Raw genomic sequence first — 17,377 nt, 5'->3', positions numbered from 1 at the left:
TAGCACTTCAATTTTTCTAGATTCCTTAATAACATTCCCTGCAACTTTCTAGTAAGTGATCCCTTCCAATTCCATTCAATATCTGATTGAATACAGCTTGTTAAAGGTTCTTTTCTTTTCCCAAAATACTCCCTCTGTCACTCTGTACCTACTGACCCCATAAACTTGCTGCTTCTGATGGGTCTGAAAAAGTATTTTGCAAATAGAAGTAGCACATGGCTTGATTTTTCTTGTTTTTGTTCTTATCTATTACATGTAGGAGGTTATTTTGATTATTTTTTGGTGGTGTTTAACTTAGTTCCTGTAACTGTGTTGTTTGACCTTGCTAAGGCTTTAAGAAGAAAACTTAGCAGACACCTTTGTCTTTGTCTGGCCTGCACGTAGTCTGCAAATAACTCCTTTCAGTTTCCTCTGAAAAAAACCCTGAACTTCCTCATTTTTGCGTTCCACCCCTTTTAAGTTAAACATAACTGATGTTTGTTTTCCTACTTTGAGCCAACATGTGGAGCAAATCACAAAGCTTTGCAGAGCCCTGTTCACATCAAACTGAAATCCCTGTTCTAGCATTAATTTTGATAGCCCTACTCTGCATTTTCTTACACAAAATAAACACATTTTCTTTACACAAAACCCCTCTCGTCTTCATTAAAGCAGCTGAGTGCTTTGGGATACCTATAAATCGTGTCCCTAGAGCTGCCACGGTCCCTGATGTTGTTTTGCTGCTGTTCCTACAGTCCCGATTGGGATCTCAGCTGCTCGGGTCGTGCTCCGGGAGCGTAAGGATCAGGGCACCATTCCTGCCAGCTTGTCCTGACTTTATGCAACATTCCAGCATTCCTGAGGAAGACGGGAGGCTGTTGCTTAGCAAGAAGGCAACACACTTTCACCATCCAGCGTCTGGAAAAACCTGTAGCTAATAATACAATGTTTCACCAGACCAAGCCTTCTGAATCTTACTTTTAATCAAGGTTCTAACGCCCTTACCCTACACAAAACCCCTCACATTCCCGCGTTTCCCGAGCAGCCCCGCAGCACACGGGAATTCAACACAAACTCCGCTCCTCACAGTCCCCACCCCCCAGGGCCTGCCCTCCAAGGTCAAGTGCTCCGACATTTCCCCGCTCCACCCTCCCGCCTCTCCTCCCCACACCGAATTTTCCCGTTTTGTTTCTCAAGGCGCCAACAACCCCCGCCCCTTCCAGCGGGGAGGAGAGGAGCGGGAGAGCGAGGGGAGCGGCACCAGCCCCAGGGGGGGTCACGCCGCCATTTTACGCCACCAGCCGCCCCCGGTGCACTCCCTGGGCGCAATCCTGAGGGAGCCCAGCGTGAGGGGGAGGGGTGGGAACCGGACCGGGAGGATGGGACTGAAGGAGAACCGGACCGGGAGGATGGGATTGAAGGAGAACCGGACCGGGAGGGTGGGGTTGAGGGGGACCGGACCGGGAGGGTGTGACTGGGGGGTCTGCGGGGGCCTCACGGAGGGGCACCCGTCACGTGACAGACCCCGGCCGGCACGGGGAGAAGGATGGGGGGGGGGGGGGGGATCCCCACGTGACCCGCGCTGCGGCGTGGCCGAGGCTCCCCCTCCCCTCCCTCCGTTTCCATGGGAACCGCCTTCTGCGCACGGCACAACCGCCCCGCCCGTCCCTTAACGGGTGCGCGATGCAAACGGCGCCCGGTGGGCGGCGCTCGGCCCTCCCGTGTTATAGCTCCTCCCCTTCCGGCGCAGCCCGCCAATCAGCGCGGCGGACGCCCTGAGGGTCCGTTTAAATCCCCGGTGTCGGTTGGTGCGTGAGGCGCCGCGCCATGGGCAGCGCTGAGGACAGAGGTAGGGACGGCCCCTCCGCAGCTCCGAACCCCGCACCGCGTTCCGCTCGCTCTGGGGTTGAGCCGTGGGGTCTGCTCGCCCTCCTGCGGGGCCTGGCGGAGGGGCGGGAGAGAGTCCCGGGAGAGAGTCCCGGAGAAGCCGCCGTGGTGCCCCGCAGGGGAGGCGAGGCAGAGAGCTGCCTTGTCCCTCCGCTTTACCTTGTCAGCCACCTCCTCCCCCATCACTAACACAGCTGGGTGAAGCCTTTTTAAGCTCTACCTTAGCTTTGCCCCCACCGCATGCCATTTTTTTTTTTAATCGGTAAAGGTAGAGATTAACAGTAACTGAAGTTTTCTAAGATAGGCCAATCTAAAATGTAGGAGATACTGTTTAATCTGTAATGTACATGGAATTATTAAAATGTTCGGGGGGAAAGTGATTTCTGGAACGGAGTAAAGAGCTGAGTGATGGAAAAGGAATACTCCCTGTATACAGAAGAGTAAAACTACAAATTAGTTTCTGTTGTGTAACTGCATACTTTAGTTCCTTCCAAAGATGACTTACCCCTGTTCAGTAAAGTCCTTGATAATACTTGTTAAAATACTGCTTGCTTTGTGAAAGACACACGTGTGAGGGGGAAATCTGCCCTTAAGAGATCCCATAATAACAGATGTGGAGACTCCTGCTTTTCCAAGTTGTTACCTGAATGGGGTGACAAGACAGCAGGGAACACCTGTACATCACAACATTGCAAATTCAGGACTCAAGGGTTTAGAAAAATCAAGCTCCTTATGTTCACATCTCATTGTACTCTTAATAAAAGACATAGCAAAGCTTATTTTGTCAAGTCCTTCAAGGTCTGGAATTTCTGGCTATACAACCAAAACCAAAATTTGCTTCCCATCCTGCCTGGTCTGTGGTATTTCAGTACCCTTCAGCTCTCAAGTCCAGCTGTGCTGACTGCACCTGAGGATGCTGGTGTGTATCATTCCTCACACCCTGCCCTAGTGTCCTTCTGAAGTAAAAAAACATAGGGCAGAAAAGTACAAGATGCCCACGAGTTTGGATGGGGTAGCATGAATGAAAACACCATTTATGGTGGAGTCAAAGGACTTAAATGGGTTTCATCTGTCACCTTATGTCTTCCAGTTCAGATATTAATATGTTAATATGTTTTACTCCTTAACAGACTGGGTTGCTGTAGCCAATGATCTTTTAAGGAGCTGTCACATAAACCAGCACATAAAGCATCTCTCTGAGTGTGGTGCTGATGTGTTTGTTCATCTTTACGAGTCAATCTTAGGAGAAAAAGTACCAGGTAGGAACAATCATTTCTAAACCTGCCTTATTTTTGTCTCTGTGTATTTTGTAACGATCCAATTCAAGTTTGCAAACTTGGACTTTTCACCAAGTACCCAAGATACTTAAAAAATACTAACTTGTAAGTGAAAGTTAAAGCAGTTTAGTCAAAACACATGAAATAAGCTATCCATTTAGATAAAAACTATTCATTTAAAGAATCTAATAGTCTAAAAATCTTTTTTCAAATAGATCTCATAGCTACACCTAGAAGCCAGGAGGATGATGCACACAATGTACAAGCAGTCATAGATTCCCTGGCACTGGACTATTTGCAGATCAGCTTGTCACACATCACTGGTAAGTACTCATTTTAATGGAGACAAACATCAGCTGAATATCTGGGTGGTTTTGGTTTAATTTGAACATTTTGTAAGAACCGTATGATATAAAGCACACTCTTATACTTACATTAAAGGTCCTTTCCCTGCACTGAATGTCATCAAAACACTGAACCTTCACTGGGACATCAGGTTATAAATGTAAACAGCAAGCAGAGATGAGTAAGAGCAGTTTTGTGTGACACAGACCTGCAGGAAATGTTAACAATCAATCATTGCACTTGTCTGCTGATGTGTTACATCTGTTACTGGCTCAGGATTCTTCTGTGTACAGTTAAAGCTTTAAGCCTGGGTTTTAAAATACAAGCCTTGAATTTTAAACCTGTTAATTGATTTTTAAAAAGGTGGTGAGTAAAGACTTGAACCATGAGGCTTTCATTCAATATTCATATCTATGGTCCTGTGTAACAGCCTGCAAAGAATGAAAACTGAGTGCCAGGTATGAAATAGCTCTTTCTAATTTGGTATCTGTGAGGTATGGCTGGTATTTGTAATCCTGCCTGCCAGGCCATGGACTTGGTTCATGCTGTAGCTGGTAAGTTTAAGAAAATATTAAATACCAACAATCCCAAAAAATATCCCTGTAGTTTGTTTTTTTTGTTTTGTTTTGTTTTATTAGAGCTGAAAATACTCAGCTTTAGGAAACTTCTAAGGTACCTTAAGCTCATGCATGTAGCCATAAATGAGCAGCCAGTTGTCTTCTGAGACAACACTTTCCAGAGAAAAACAGGTTTTCAACCTCTAGAAATCTTCTGCTTTTGAGAAGTTTTGTGAAATACCTGTTATTAATATCTGGCTGTACCTTCTCTTCAGGTGAGAACATTGTGAAAGGAGAAAGGCAATCAATCAGAAACCTCCTTGAAGTATTTGATGGTTTGTTAGAGTACCTTACAGAAGAAGCCAGTGAATCTTCTCAGAATGGAGGTGAGTAGGCAGATGTCCAGTTTAAGTTATTTTATTCTGCTGCTGCTACTCTATAATGGACACTTTGCTTTTTCTGTTTGTCTGCTCTCAAGTTATCTTGCTGACTGCTTCGTTAGGTCCTCATGGCCATGGTGTTCATGGGTGGAACACAGCTCACTTAATAGGTTAAAAATGTGATTTTTTTGCTGTTCACCTCATAGCAGCCATAGGGGATGATATCCACTGGGAGATGTAAGCTTTGGGAAACCTTGGTTTGAGATATCCAAGGTATTTCCAATGTAGCAAAGATTTATTTGGTGGTTTTGCCTTACTTAAAAATGCAGAAGATGAGGAATGAAACTGACCACAGGAGGGAGAAATTTCAGAGGAGAAATTGAATATTTACATTCATTATCTTCATAACCAATGAAGACAGAAATAGATTATTTATTTTCTCCAATTTAAAAGGTTAAGAGGCAAGAACTGCAGAACATAATCTTTCTGCTTCATTCTTGTGGCAGAAGCCTACTCCAGACAATTCATCCTCATACATTAGTGTGTTGCTTTTCAGCTTGTGAGGCTGAAAAGGCATTGTGAGGCATTTAGAGTTGGGATTCAGTGAGGAGGCATCACATAATGCCTGTCAGTTAACAGGAAGAAGTAGTTTTCCTGAAAATAATTGTGCCTCTTCATTATTAACAGGTGAGGCAAATGTGCCATCCAGTAATGAAACTCAAATTGCTTCTGAAGAGCAGCTGGAAAGCAGTGCTGGTGAACTTAAACAACCTTCCAGATTCTCATCAGCTGAAGGGTAAGAAGAGCCCTGCATTAACATAGTGACTATTTTTGCTTATCTGCAGACAAACTGGGAGGTTTTTAATAGTATACAAGTAGGAACCATACTGATTACATACATCAAATGGAATGTGAGGTAACTTTCTCCTCCAGGCAGGCAGCAAGAGGGCTAAAATTAGATCCAGAGCTTTTTCATTCTTCAAAAGTGCTGCTGGCACTTAGATTCCCTTAAGTTTATTTTATATGTGGAATGACACAAGTTGAATACTTTGTCTCAGTTTTAAGTGGTTGTACTTTAGTTAAATTTCATTCGACTTTACCTCGACTTCCCCACCGGTTTGTTCTGCATTTCTCTAACGTCCCTCAGCCATCCCTGGAGCAGTTGCCACTCTTCTGCAGCTCCATCTTGTGGCCTGAAGGGGCAAAGACTTTCAGAGTAAATATTTTATCACATTTTCCTCTTAGGTCCCAGTCAGAATTTTGTGATCCATCTTCTGATGTAGATGGGTCAGAATCTACGAGTGAATTAATTAGACTTGGAGAGACTGCTCATTCTTTTTCCATGAGAGAGGATGGTAAGTTGGGGTGAAAAAAAATGACACTGTAGTAGCATTTCTAGGCTTTTCTTGTTTCTTTTTATGAAGTTCTTTTTTCAGACCAATACTTTGTTTTAAACTCTTATTTTACAAAAAACCTCACACCCTCTCCCCCCCCCCAAACCAACCTAAAATATGCAAACATACCTGTAGTTGCCCCTGCTGGAGATAAAATGTAGATTTGTTAAATATTCCAGACACTGTTTTTCATGACTCCTGATCTACACCATGTGGATATTGCTATTTTGACTTTTGATTTAGTTCTCCCTACAAAAGCATTTTATTTTGTTCAATAGAATAAGATTTCTGAAGTCTTAAATTACTTTAATTTATTGCTGTGTAAAATGTAAAAAGTCTGCTAACTGCATTCTTAAGACTTGTTATGAGTGTGTGGCACTTAAAGGCATTAGGGGTGGCTTTGGAACAATTAATGTGCACACTACTTCAATGGAGTCCATTCCTATTTGCTATAAGAATATCCCATCTTCTTATTGTGATTAATCTCTCCAAGTAGAAGCATAAAGAGTATGATATATATTTATTTTTTTTTAAATAGAATTACAAGTAGGAATTTAACAAATCTATTTTTATCATAGCATGACTTGCTAATACCAAGTAAACAAACCAAATATGAAAACTGTTCAGCTAAACAGTTTGTAAGATGCTTTCTTTTTCAAGCACCACTTCTAGAATTCCAGTTGCCTGAATTGTTAGCAGCAGAAAAGGACAAGGGAATGGAAGAATCTGAAAACTCAGAGGCTATTGGAACATTACCTGGGCAGTTCTCTAAAACTAAAAGGGCTGTTATCAAGGAAAAGGCAGCTGGTGAGTATTCATTCTTCTGATATCTGGGCTACCTGACTCTAAGGGGTGCAGGGTACTAAGGAGGGCTGTGTAGAGCAGAACCTCAGGCATGGGTGGAAACACTTCAGCTATATTTTGACAGAAAATTAATAATTTTCAGAAATCTTGTATTTTAGTGTCCCATAGCATGCAAACTCCATTATCTGTGGTGCTGCTGCTCTGCTAGGATTCAGCTTCAGCTAGGTGGTTTTTTTTCTTGTGTGGTTCAATAAGCAAAATACTGCTAAGTCAAAAGTTCTTGCAGATGTTTGTAGCATTAAAAATGTGTTCTCAAGGGGACTTTCCTGCTGCTCAGGACAGTTATGGACAGACTGTGGACTGAATCATTCTGACCCTCTTTCTCCAGCTGTCCCTGGCCTCTCCTTGCAATGGCTCTGTCATTGTTTAGAATTCCTGCACAGGAGCAGGCATTCCCCAGCTTCTGTCTAAAAACACTGGGGGAAAGAACAGCAAATTGCAAACTACTTGCTGCATGTGCACATAGCTGCAGCCATGCAGCAGATCAGTGAGTTCCTACACATTTATATCCACATGGGCATGAAAAACATGTGACAAGTTTGAATCCTTGCAAACAGAAGAAAAGTAACATGGTAAGGTATAAACATGTCACAGTCCTGTTCCATGCAGTCCAGCAAGGATGGTGGCTAGCAGTAGACACTTAGATACTCATGTATGGAGAATATAGAAAACTAACATGCTGCTTTCACACATAACACTTTAAGCTTTTTATATTTTTCTCCTTAAGGATCAATCAGGTCTGTTCATGATACTGGACCTCAAAGAGAGAGCTGGAGTGCCAGTGCTGTAAGACTTGGGGAGCCTATACAGCAAGCTATTCCTTTGCTACCACCATTCCAGCCTTCAGAAGCCAAACCTCATTATCCTGGATGGAGAGATTATCAGAGCCCAGCCAGCCAGTCAGCAACTGTGGCTGACAGTGGAGTGAAAATTCCTGTAAGTAAAAACCAATCCTTTGATTTTTTTATATATTTTTTCTCAGTAACCAGTACTGCTTTAATTTTACAAACTTGTAGTCAACTTGCAGAATGGTAGTAGCTGATTTCTGAAGAATACTTATGAATATGTCAGATTTTATCTTCAGTTCAAGGAATTTTGGGGATTCATTCATCACTGCATGTCCAGAGAGGAACTTAATTTGAGGGATGTGTTTATTTCTTACACATCTCCATAATCAATGTAACTGCCCAGTTTACAACACAGTAAACAAAACATTTATGCTTTAGGTAGTCAGCACTGATTTAAATTTGCAGACAAACATAATGCGTGACCTTCCTGACAACAATCTCCTGTGAATTTACAGAAAACATGTTGCTTTTTATTTTAGCTTGAACAGTTACTTACAGAAGAATCTGAAGATGTTTCTGATAGCCATCCTCTAGCAAGGAAAATCCCTGGTGAGAGAGAATTTTGCTTCCTATAGGGTAACTCTTCACTGTTAAGTATTAAATTTCTTTTTATTAGCACTACAAAAAAAATGGTTTTGAAACTAACAGTGCATTTTTTTTTAATTCATCCTCAAGTTAATATTTCTATCTTATAAGGAAAAATAAGTTACTTTTAAGATGTTCACTGTGCTGGAGAAAAACAATCTGTCTCCCACATTCAGCTCCTTTAGGTAATCCAGTTAAGATGTTTCTATGCCACAGAAATCTCTTCTATCAGATAAATCCCATGGCTGCATTTATTCTGAGCAGAGAATCATGGACCAAAAAAGCCATTAACTGGCTTTGTAGAAAAGGTTTAGAAGCTCTGGTTTTCAGTGCTTATTTTCTCAGTTGCCTGGGAAACACTGCTTACCTTTCTTGTTTCCATAGCATTCCCATGACACTCAGCATTCAAAACCTGAGAAATTACCAAAAATGAATGTCACAACTGTGTAACCAGTTGCTTTGTCATTCTGGTATCTTGGAATAAACCTGGATCAAAAGGTCATGGATCACATCTTTTTTTCACCTTTCCCCACATCAGTAGGCACAGTGCAGTCTGTACCAACCACTAACACAGCTCTCATCTGCTTCTGCAGTGCAAGACAAGGAGCTATCAAGAGATGCAGAGGACAATGTGGCACAGGTAGATGTTACATCTTTACTTATTTGTGGACACTTAGTCAATATTTCTGGGTTTCCACTTTTAATTCTCCTGATACCTTGTGTTATTTCTGAGCTTTTTTCAAACCTGCTTTTGGCTTGCATTCTTCAACACACAATGTTGTTAGACTATGACTATGTATACAGGTCAAATCAGCTCTTTCTGGAGTTATTTGATCCAAGAAATGTAAGTACCAGTACTTATTATTAATTAACCAATCAGTTATTGACTGTCTTGGGTTTAATCAGAGATTTATAAAACACAGTCATGGCCTTTTGGAATTTTGGTTATCTGGATTTGTTCAGACTCCAATAAAATTCGGATTTTTCTCCCTTCCAAAAGATCACTGGACTACCTGGCTATTATCTTTCATTTTATTTCTTTTTGTTGTCCTTTGCTTTCAAAAACTGAATGCTGTAAAACCCCCAAACTGTAGAGCAGATGCCATCCTGTGCTTGTAGCAACAAGTCTGTATAAGAAGTTCCTTGCTTTGGAAAACACTTTTTTTTTTTCCTTATGCAACCACAAGAGGTACTCACAGACTTCTTTTGTTCTAATAGTTGCAACAGCCTTTACTTCTACACTGTCTGCTTAAAACATTGTCTTTGTTTAAAACTCATTTTCCATTGGTTTATTTGCAAGTACATGCATGCCAACCCCAAAGTACTCCAGTTCAGACTGAGAGGTTACCCAGCAGTACAAAACCCCTGTAACTGCATGGCATAAAGACTTAAGTGTTTTCCTTTGTGTAATTGCAGCTTAGCCCATGCTCAGGAGACTCAGCTTATTTGCATTTCTTGGCATTAGTCCCAGGCTAATGATGTAATATGTAGGAATACTCACCTGCACCTTGTTCTTCTGATTCAGTGGTTTAGCTGTAGATGGGTTTTGAACTGATTATATTTTTGCTGGTCTGTTTCTTTATACATCTGATTCTCTACAGCATGCTATGTGCAGTCACAGGGTTTGAGATGGTTCTTCTAGAAAAGCTACTGTGGGATCTCTCTACTCACATTCTCAATGGTATTTCTGAGCTTTACTCTGAAGATCAAGATACTGATTCCCTCTTACTTGTTTTCCTAGGTTCCTCCAACTCACACATCTGCTTCTTTACATGAAAAACCATCACTACATGCTAAACAAGTAACACAAACTCCAAGACCTGAACCTAGATATGTGCCAAGGCAGAAAAGGCAAGTTAATTTTTTTTGGTACTGAGCCAAGCTGTAGCACTTTCATACACATGGCTACCCAGCCCCCTCCCCCTTAAAAGAAATTCTCTTCCTCCTTTAGCTACATGACAGTGAAAGATTAATTTTAACAGAAAGATTTCCTGTTTCTCCTGAAAGTACAACATGTGTCTCCTTAAATATAGGTCTTTACACACTCAGCTTCTACTTAATCCTATAAAAATGTCTCATGCAAAAAATGAACTATAATTCTATGAGGTAATGTTTATCATCAGGTCTTTAAAATAGCAATGAAATCTGTGTTCTGTTTTAGCAGATATGAGCTTTCCCTCACAGATTCACTTGAAGAGTCTTTTTCCCACAGAACAACAAAGGAAAAGCTGTTGGAGCAAGAGCTCCATGAGGTGTCTGACAAACTCTGTCGCAGGCTAAAAGAACTTGATCTAGTAAGTGATTTGTTGGGCCTGAGCAATCAGCCTCAGTAACAGTAGTAAACAAAAATATAAATTTAATATTGTTCAAAGGAAAAATGCAACTAACACCTTACAGTGTTAGTTCTACATTCTTAGAGTTCTAAACTTTGCATGTACTATTGAACCTGACTTCCCCAAAAATCTATCCAATAGATGTTAAAGAGAGCTCTGGGTGAGCACCCCAGAGAAGAAGAGTGGACAGATGAAGACAGTCTGACTCAGCACAGTGACAGTGGCATGGAATACTGCAGAAGGAAAGCTGAGCAAGGTAACAATTCCTAGGCCAGTTAAGTATTAGGATGGAATGGGATATATATATATATATATATATATATATTTATATACACACATAAAACCTGGTATATATATATATATCTGGTATATATATACGTACACACATAAAACCCCAAATCCCAATCCTCATGTAGAGCTGATACATTGAACCACTCACAGTTTGTATTGTCAGTGCAATTATATTTTGTCTTAGATCACAATCTAACAGAACTGAACAATCAATTTTCCATTTAAGAACCTAAGGTAAAACTTCACTAAAACTGCAAGGCAAACAGAGCTGCAGTGAAAACCATGCAGTAAGTGGGAGTACAAGCTCCTTGATGGGACTGACCCTGAAATGTGCTCTTACTTCAGGCTCCTCTGTGCCAAGTGCAGGCTGTACATCTACTTATCTACCACAGATCCTGTGCTGTGTGTGAGTTGGTGGCAGGAGGATTAATTAACCACTCTCTGTATGGATGCCCAGCTATGAAACCAGCAGATAGCTTGAGCTATCTGCACTGCAAAATGGAGCTGGTTTTGATCCTGGCCTGTATCGTTCTCTTACCTTGATCTACCTCCATTTGTCTTTGCTGCATTTTCCTTCCATATCCTGAATATCTATATCTATATTTATCTGCAATTATATAAGCCCCAAAATGTACAATTTGGGGCAGGGATAATTCTAAAGGAATGGCTTTAGCTCTCTATGACTTAAATTGTTCTAAACCTTTTGACTCTTGTGCTGGATAGGTTTGGAGGGAGCTTTTTTTCCTTATATTTGTTCAAGGGTTTTTTTGGTTTCACGTTAGATACTCAGTGAATCACCTTTCCTTACAGAAACACCACACATGAGGTACCCAAGAAGGCCACGATCCCTTTCTCCATCCTCACCCTTATCTCAGCATCAATTCCTTTCTGAATTAGAAGACAAACCTTGCTGTAAAGGCCAAACGTGGGGATTACGCAGCCAGCTGCAAAAAGAAAGAGATGAAAGAACAAAGAGAACAAAGGTATTTTCTAGGTCAGATCTATTGGTTTTTCTGACCAACAGTTATCCTGAAAGCATTAAAACTGATTGCTCTTACTTAATGGGGGTATCTGGCCTACTTTACTAATTTTACGCTGTTGCAGCTCTAGAAAGCTGAGAAAATGAGTTAAACCCCAAATTTTGCAAAAAAGAGTTTAAAGTGGAAGAAACTTCTTTGACCCATACAAGTGATACTGATTATTTTCTCTGAGAAGTCCTCATTTTTATTTTCTAGATGGCTGCTAAAACTTATGAAGATGAACTAAGAATTTATGAATCTAAGGAGAAGCTTGACTTGTCTGAGCTTGGACAGTTGATAAAGGAAATGGTATGTGACATACACTATAGGGATTGTTAGTTGTGTTTTGGTTGGTTTGTTTTTTAAAATTTGTGTAGATCATCTCCCCAGACACTGGACATGTCTTTGACTCCCAGAGTCACAGTTACAGCCCTGTGTGCTACCAAGGCAGTAAACAGGACAGCTCCTCCTGAGGCAGGCAGATCCAAGAGATGTAGTTTTAAAAGTTTTGGCATTTCCATGTATTAAAAACAATACCTGTTCTTATGGGCAACTTAACCCCCATGCTTTTCACATGAAGTGTGAACTTCAAGACCCTCAGACAGAAAGAATTAAAGCTAAATGAGCCAACACCTGCCCTGGGCTGACCTTAAGTTTTCCACACACACACACACACAACCCCATAGCTGTGTTAAGAAGCTTGGAGCTCTGTATCCTGTAAGCAATCTGCTTACTACAGTCCTAGAGTAGTTAAAGTCTAGAACTTGGGTTTGTACAAGAATGATTCCTTAACTTGAGGAATATGACAAGGAAGTTTTTGCTGCTTTGTTATGTACTGCTAGAGCTGCAAAGAACCTAAGATGAGAAGCTGTGTCACACCAGTTTATGGCCTTCTTGGCAGCCCTTGCAGAAGCTGCTGCAGTTGTGTTAGGGCCTGCAAAAGAGCTGAGGTTATGCAACAGCAAGATGTAACCTGCATCTGAACCCTGACCTGCATTTTGTAAATTCTGGCCTGCAGAATCCAATTCAGTATCTCCAAGCTCTTATCCTAAAGTTTCAGAGACACTTAAATTCTGATACATACCCAAACTATGTGATCTATCAGTCTTTTACTTCTCATACCTGTTCTCCATCTGTTTTACATCTGCTCCTAAGGAACAAGAAGAATACAAAGAAAACATCTTTAAAGAACCTCCAAAAATGCTTCAGCCAGTGAAAGCTTATTCTAGAAAAACCACACCTCAGAATCCCAAATACAGCCAGTGGATTCCAAAACGAGGAACTGTGAAGCCAAAGAAAGCTGCTCCAAGTAAGAACTGCAAAACTATACTTGGTGGAAAACTGGCATCTTTTGAAAGCATGTGTTGAACTCCAAGAATAAAGGCACTGGTCCAACATATACCAGTCAGCTGTAGCACTTTCCCCTTTTTATGACCTCTATACGTCTGGATTTTTGTTAGGGAAGATAATGCTTTAAAAGTAAACATAAACCAGCAATGCACAATCAAAACTGTGACCCATTTGCTACCTCCTTAAAATCCCTTGGATTATTTTCAAGGCTTGTTTCCATTACTGCTGCTCTGGTGCTTGCTCTACTACAGTCTGAGCTCAGCCTTTTTTTTTTTTTTTTTTTTTTTCATGAACATGTATTGGATTTAAAATTATGCCTTTAGCTTGAACTGGTGCTGAGCCCTGACCAGGTAATAGAGCAGGATCTATCAGCTGCTATCATTTTCTTGTCAACACCCTGCCATGGTGATGTTGAAACTGCCAGTGTTTTTGCTGAGCAAGTGATACTCCAAGAACAGCCAACATCCAAATTACAGGCTCTGTTTAGGAGCATGCTTTTGTGTAAGATCCTGGTATAATCCCCCCCACACAGCTCAATGTTGCTCAGGTTTCACTGCCTTGGTTTTTTTCAATGTTTAAAGGGCAAGTAGTTGGCTAATACCCATTTGTTTCATCTCCCCATTATTTTTTCCTGCCAGAAAGATCAAAGATGTAATGACCTGGTTGCAAACCAGTTTATTTTCTACCTGTTTACTTGACCTGGAACTGTCACTCCACTGCTGTATTAACTTTAAGGTGCCACAGCCAGTGAGAGACAGATAAAGGAACTGCTGGTTAGTGATGGTCAGAACTATTTGAAGAGGGAGATACTGATCATAACTGGATGTGGTGGTGGGAAGAAAATAATTCCTGAGTTGAAAAAGCAATTCTTCAGCAGAAACAAAAACCAAACACAACAAAAACTTGGGATTATTTTCTCCAGTGCTGTGCTGACAGAGTGATGTTATATCCTGCTGGGTTTAGCCTGACATCATAATACCACCATGGTAGTTGTATTTAGTGTTCAATCTAAAATGTTTCATAACTTAGGCTGACGCTGTCTGGAAGAATTTACTACTAGATGTGTTTTCCAGGAATTTATTGCTTACATCTGTCTTTACCTTGTAGTAAAATTAAGAGATGATGACCTCCTACTTCAGCTACTGGAAGAGTTTCCCCACCTGCATATTTCTGACCATACTATGAAAAAAATGTGTCAGCAGCAGCTTGCACATACTGAACAACTTAAGGCAGCTTCTGGAAAAAGTAGACCAAAACCCCAAAATGAAGTGAGCATTCTTGTTCTTACCTTCTGAATAAGGGACAGTGCCTCTGACAGAACAGTCAGCATTGCGTAATAACCATAAAATCATCCTGACTCTTCATGCACAGCATCAATAGGGAACGTGTACATCCAAAGCACAACATGAAAGGATGGTCATCCGAGCATGGCTAAATAAGGAATGTACATATCTAAACACCTGGGTTCAACTTTTTATCAGACACTTGAATATAAGGTTCATTTTTTATACTTGTTCATCTATTACTGCCTAAGATTACTATTATAAGCATTTTGTACTTTTGAGTGCTACTTCTGAACAGTCTTTCATTTTAAAAATTAGTTATGAGATACAAAAGTTGCTTATGCAACATTTCAGCATAAAAAACAAAACATAGCAGAGGCAATGCTTAGAACTCCTACACAGAGCTGCCTGTCCTGCAGAAGTAATGGAAGTAATTACCTTTTTTTAAACCTCCAGGTTGAACAAGCCCTGAAGAAGTGTGAGCTTCTTGTTGCAATTATTAAAAAAGATCAAGACCATAACAAGAGACTGGTATGTTCTTTGATGGGTATTTGTTACATAATACAAAAATTTCACGTTGAGCTAGAATGTGTATTTCCTGGGCCAGTAAAGTGGCTTTTTTATCTCATGACAGTTTTATGCCTCTTGAACCTATATAATAGCTGTGGTCTCCTGTGCCATCCACTGAGGTCACGGGAATAGAAAATGATTATTCCATTGCACTGTTGCTTTAAAAGTGCAAACAAGTTCTAATAATGTGCAAGGAGGAGAAACTTCAGCTCCTGGTGTCACTGGTAAAAATACCAACTACAATGACAATGCCAGAACTGCCAGTGCCAAGGCATTGTAGTGCTGAATCCTTAATTACACACTGCTCTTCTTTGCTTTAAGCCATAAACATGGCATAAAACCAGGGTAGGGAAAAGCAATGTTTAACAAAGCTTTGCCTGCAGCAGTATCTGCATGAAGCTTGGTGGTCTGACAGCTCCTGTTCTCCATCTAGCAAGAATTCAAGCAGCACATCCACAGACAGAAATGGGCTCAGAATAAAGTGAGAGAAAAACGGCAGCAAGCAGCTCGAGCCAGGAAGTATTACGAGGATTACCGGGTTCAGCTGCGTGCCAAGATGATGCGGGCAAGGACAAGGGAAGAAAGGGCAAGTACAAGATGTCTGGCTCTGGAATTCTTTTCAGTTTGGACCCCGGTGCTGAGGACTCATAACCCAGTAGTTCAAACAATGGTTGAAGTGGATGGAAAGCAAGTGAAGTGAGCAGAGCACCGGAGCCGGGATTAAGTGATTGGTCAGCAAAGGGCACAGAAGAAAAGGGTCCTGGTTTGTAAACACTGAATAGTTCAGGGCAAATCACTGTAAAATGAGGAGATGCTTTATGGGGTTAAGGAGAGAAAGTGTGAAGAATCAGTATGGAAAAAACGGGCTGGTAACTTGAGAAACTGGGGAAATGAGTTTTTAAAAACAGTAGGATTAAGAAGTTGTTCCTATAGTTACTATCCAAAGAAAACAATCTAAATCTTTAGTTAAGAAAACTGATCAAAAAGACAGCTTTGTTATTCAGTTATGTTTGTTAAACAAAGCAACAGATAAGATTTCTCATCAGGGCTGGATATCAATGCTAAAGAAAGCAATCTGAGTTATTACAGTGAGCACTGTGTGTCTACTCTTGTAGCTTGTAAAATAAAAGATTAGAAGTTTAGTGTGTAATCCACTATTAGTGCATTGAGAACTGTTTGCCTCAAGCTGTAAGGGCTCTGTCATTTAAATGGAAAGCCTGTGCACCAGCTGCATTTCCTGCTACTGGAAATCTGGATGAAGGTTCTGAAGTTTGATGATAAAATGCAAGGTGGGCTGTGAACCACAGTGCATGTTCAAAGACCTGAGCTTGCATTGTTGGTTTGTCTGACATGGTTTAAAAACCATGATGTACATTCCCTGTTCTAGTGGCTTTCTTGGTCATATGACTTTAAAATACATGAAAAATTTCAGCTAAATAAGTAACACAAATCCAGCTCAGCAGCATCTGTACCACTATTGCTAGATATGTAACTGCATATTTTTTCATTGGCAGTGACATATCTTAATGTGATCAGGAGATAAAACAGCTGAAAAATATAAATGTATACTTAAAAGTTTCTGGGACCAGAGAGTTTTAGGCTTACTTTTTTTTCATTACTGGCAGATATTTAAAAACCTCTTTGAAGAAGGCTTAGAAATTCAGAAGCAAAGACTGAAGAACCTAAGAGAATATGCTCAAGAGAAGCGTGCTGAGCAAAGGAGAGAGCATCAAAATGAGTTGGAGTCTATGGAGAAATATTACAAAGATCAGGTAAAGCTTAATCTGTGTCAAAGACAGTATTTTTTACACTATAAGTCTTTCCTTACTTTAACTGGATGAACTCAAACCACGTTATTCTTAGTTTTCCATGCTAGCAGAAGCTTTGTACCAAGAACGCCAAGAAATCCAAGCCAGAAAGAAGGCACAAGCACAAGTGAGTATTTCTCATCTTATGTTAAGGTCATCTTTTTAGGTGCTCTGCCTAATACCTGTCCTTTCTGCAGATGCTACAGAAGACAAAAAGAGAGCTGAGATCAAAGATGGAGAAGGAAATACAGGAACTGCAAGCAGCAATCATACAAAGTGACGATGACACCTTTTTTCGAGAACTTGAAGCAGACAGACTGAAATCCAGACTTCAGATGGCTTCCTTTCAGTATAGCAAAGGCCATTTCTTGTAAGACTTACAGTAAATATCTGTAGCTCTCTCTGGCTAAGATGATGGGAGTCTTTGAGAGCTGCTCTAACAGCAAGAGGGTGTGTGGCTGTTTTTCCATAAAATACCTGGGGTCTGTCATTTTGACATGTCAGAGTACAACTGCTGGATCACTGAAGTATCTGGGCTACTTAATATCTATCTGGGATCAATAAAGTTTTTAAACTGCTTTCTACCTTCTTACCTTACTTCTACATT

The 17,377-nt window shown here is 40.7% G+C and overlaps 1 protein-coding gene across 1 annotated transcript; it reads left to right on the top strand.

The window, feature by feature from the left end:
- The first annotated feature begins 1,633 nt into the window (after positions 1 to 1,633).
- CEP95 (centrosomal protein 95) lies at positions 1,634 to 17,354 on the top strand. Its single transcript, XM_071764482.1, has 22 exons — positions 1,634 to 1,828; positions 2,997 to 3,125; positions 3,359 to 3,466; positions 4,321 to 4,431; positions 5,113 to 5,221; positions 5,671 to 5,780; positions 6,480 to 6,626; positions 7,411 to 7,619; positions 8,011 to 8,080; positions 8,710 to 8,756; positions 9,858 to 9,967; positions 10,278 to 10,410; positions 10,591 to 10,705; positions 11,551 to 11,723; positions 11,976 to 12,068; positions 12,915 to 13,068; positions 14,217 to 14,377; positions 14,849 to 14,923; positions 15,396 to 15,548; positions 16,588 to 16,734; positions 16,826 to 16,897; positions 16,968 to 17,354. Exons 1-22 carry the CDS (start codon positions 1,807 to 1,809, stop codon positions 17,142 to 17,144), a joined length of 2,625 nt encoding a protein of 874 aa, XP_071620583.1. The 5' UTR covers positions 1,634 to 1,806; the 3' UTR covers positions 17,145 to 17,354.
- Positions 17,355 to 17,377: the final 23 nt, after the last annotated feature.

The sequence above is a fragment of the Heliangelus exortis genome, chromosome 20 (assembly GCF_036169615.1).
Source record: "Heliangelus exortis chromosome 20, bHelExo1.hap1, whole genome shotgun sequence".
NCBI classification, from domain to species: domain Eukaryota; kingdom Metazoa; phylum Chordata; class Aves; order Apodiformes; family Trochilidae; genus Heliangelus; species Heliangelus exortis.
The sequence above is the reverse complement of the archived record's forward strand: the minus strand, read 5'-3'. Positions and strand labels throughout refer to the sequence as shown.

Bases quoted from the DNA above. Each gene is read 5' to 3' on its own strand.
- CEP95 (XM_071764482.1), top strand. From the start codon at position 1,807: ATGGGCAGCGCTGAGGACAGAG. The intron at 3,467-4,320 runs GTAAGTACTCAT...CCTTCTCTTCAG, and splicing joins CAGCTTGTCACACATCACTG to GTGAGAACATTGTGAAAGGA. The intron at 7,620-8,010 runs GTAAGTAAAAAC...TTTTTATTTTAG, and splicing joins ACAGTGGAGTGAAAATTCCT to CTTGAACAGTTACTTACAGA.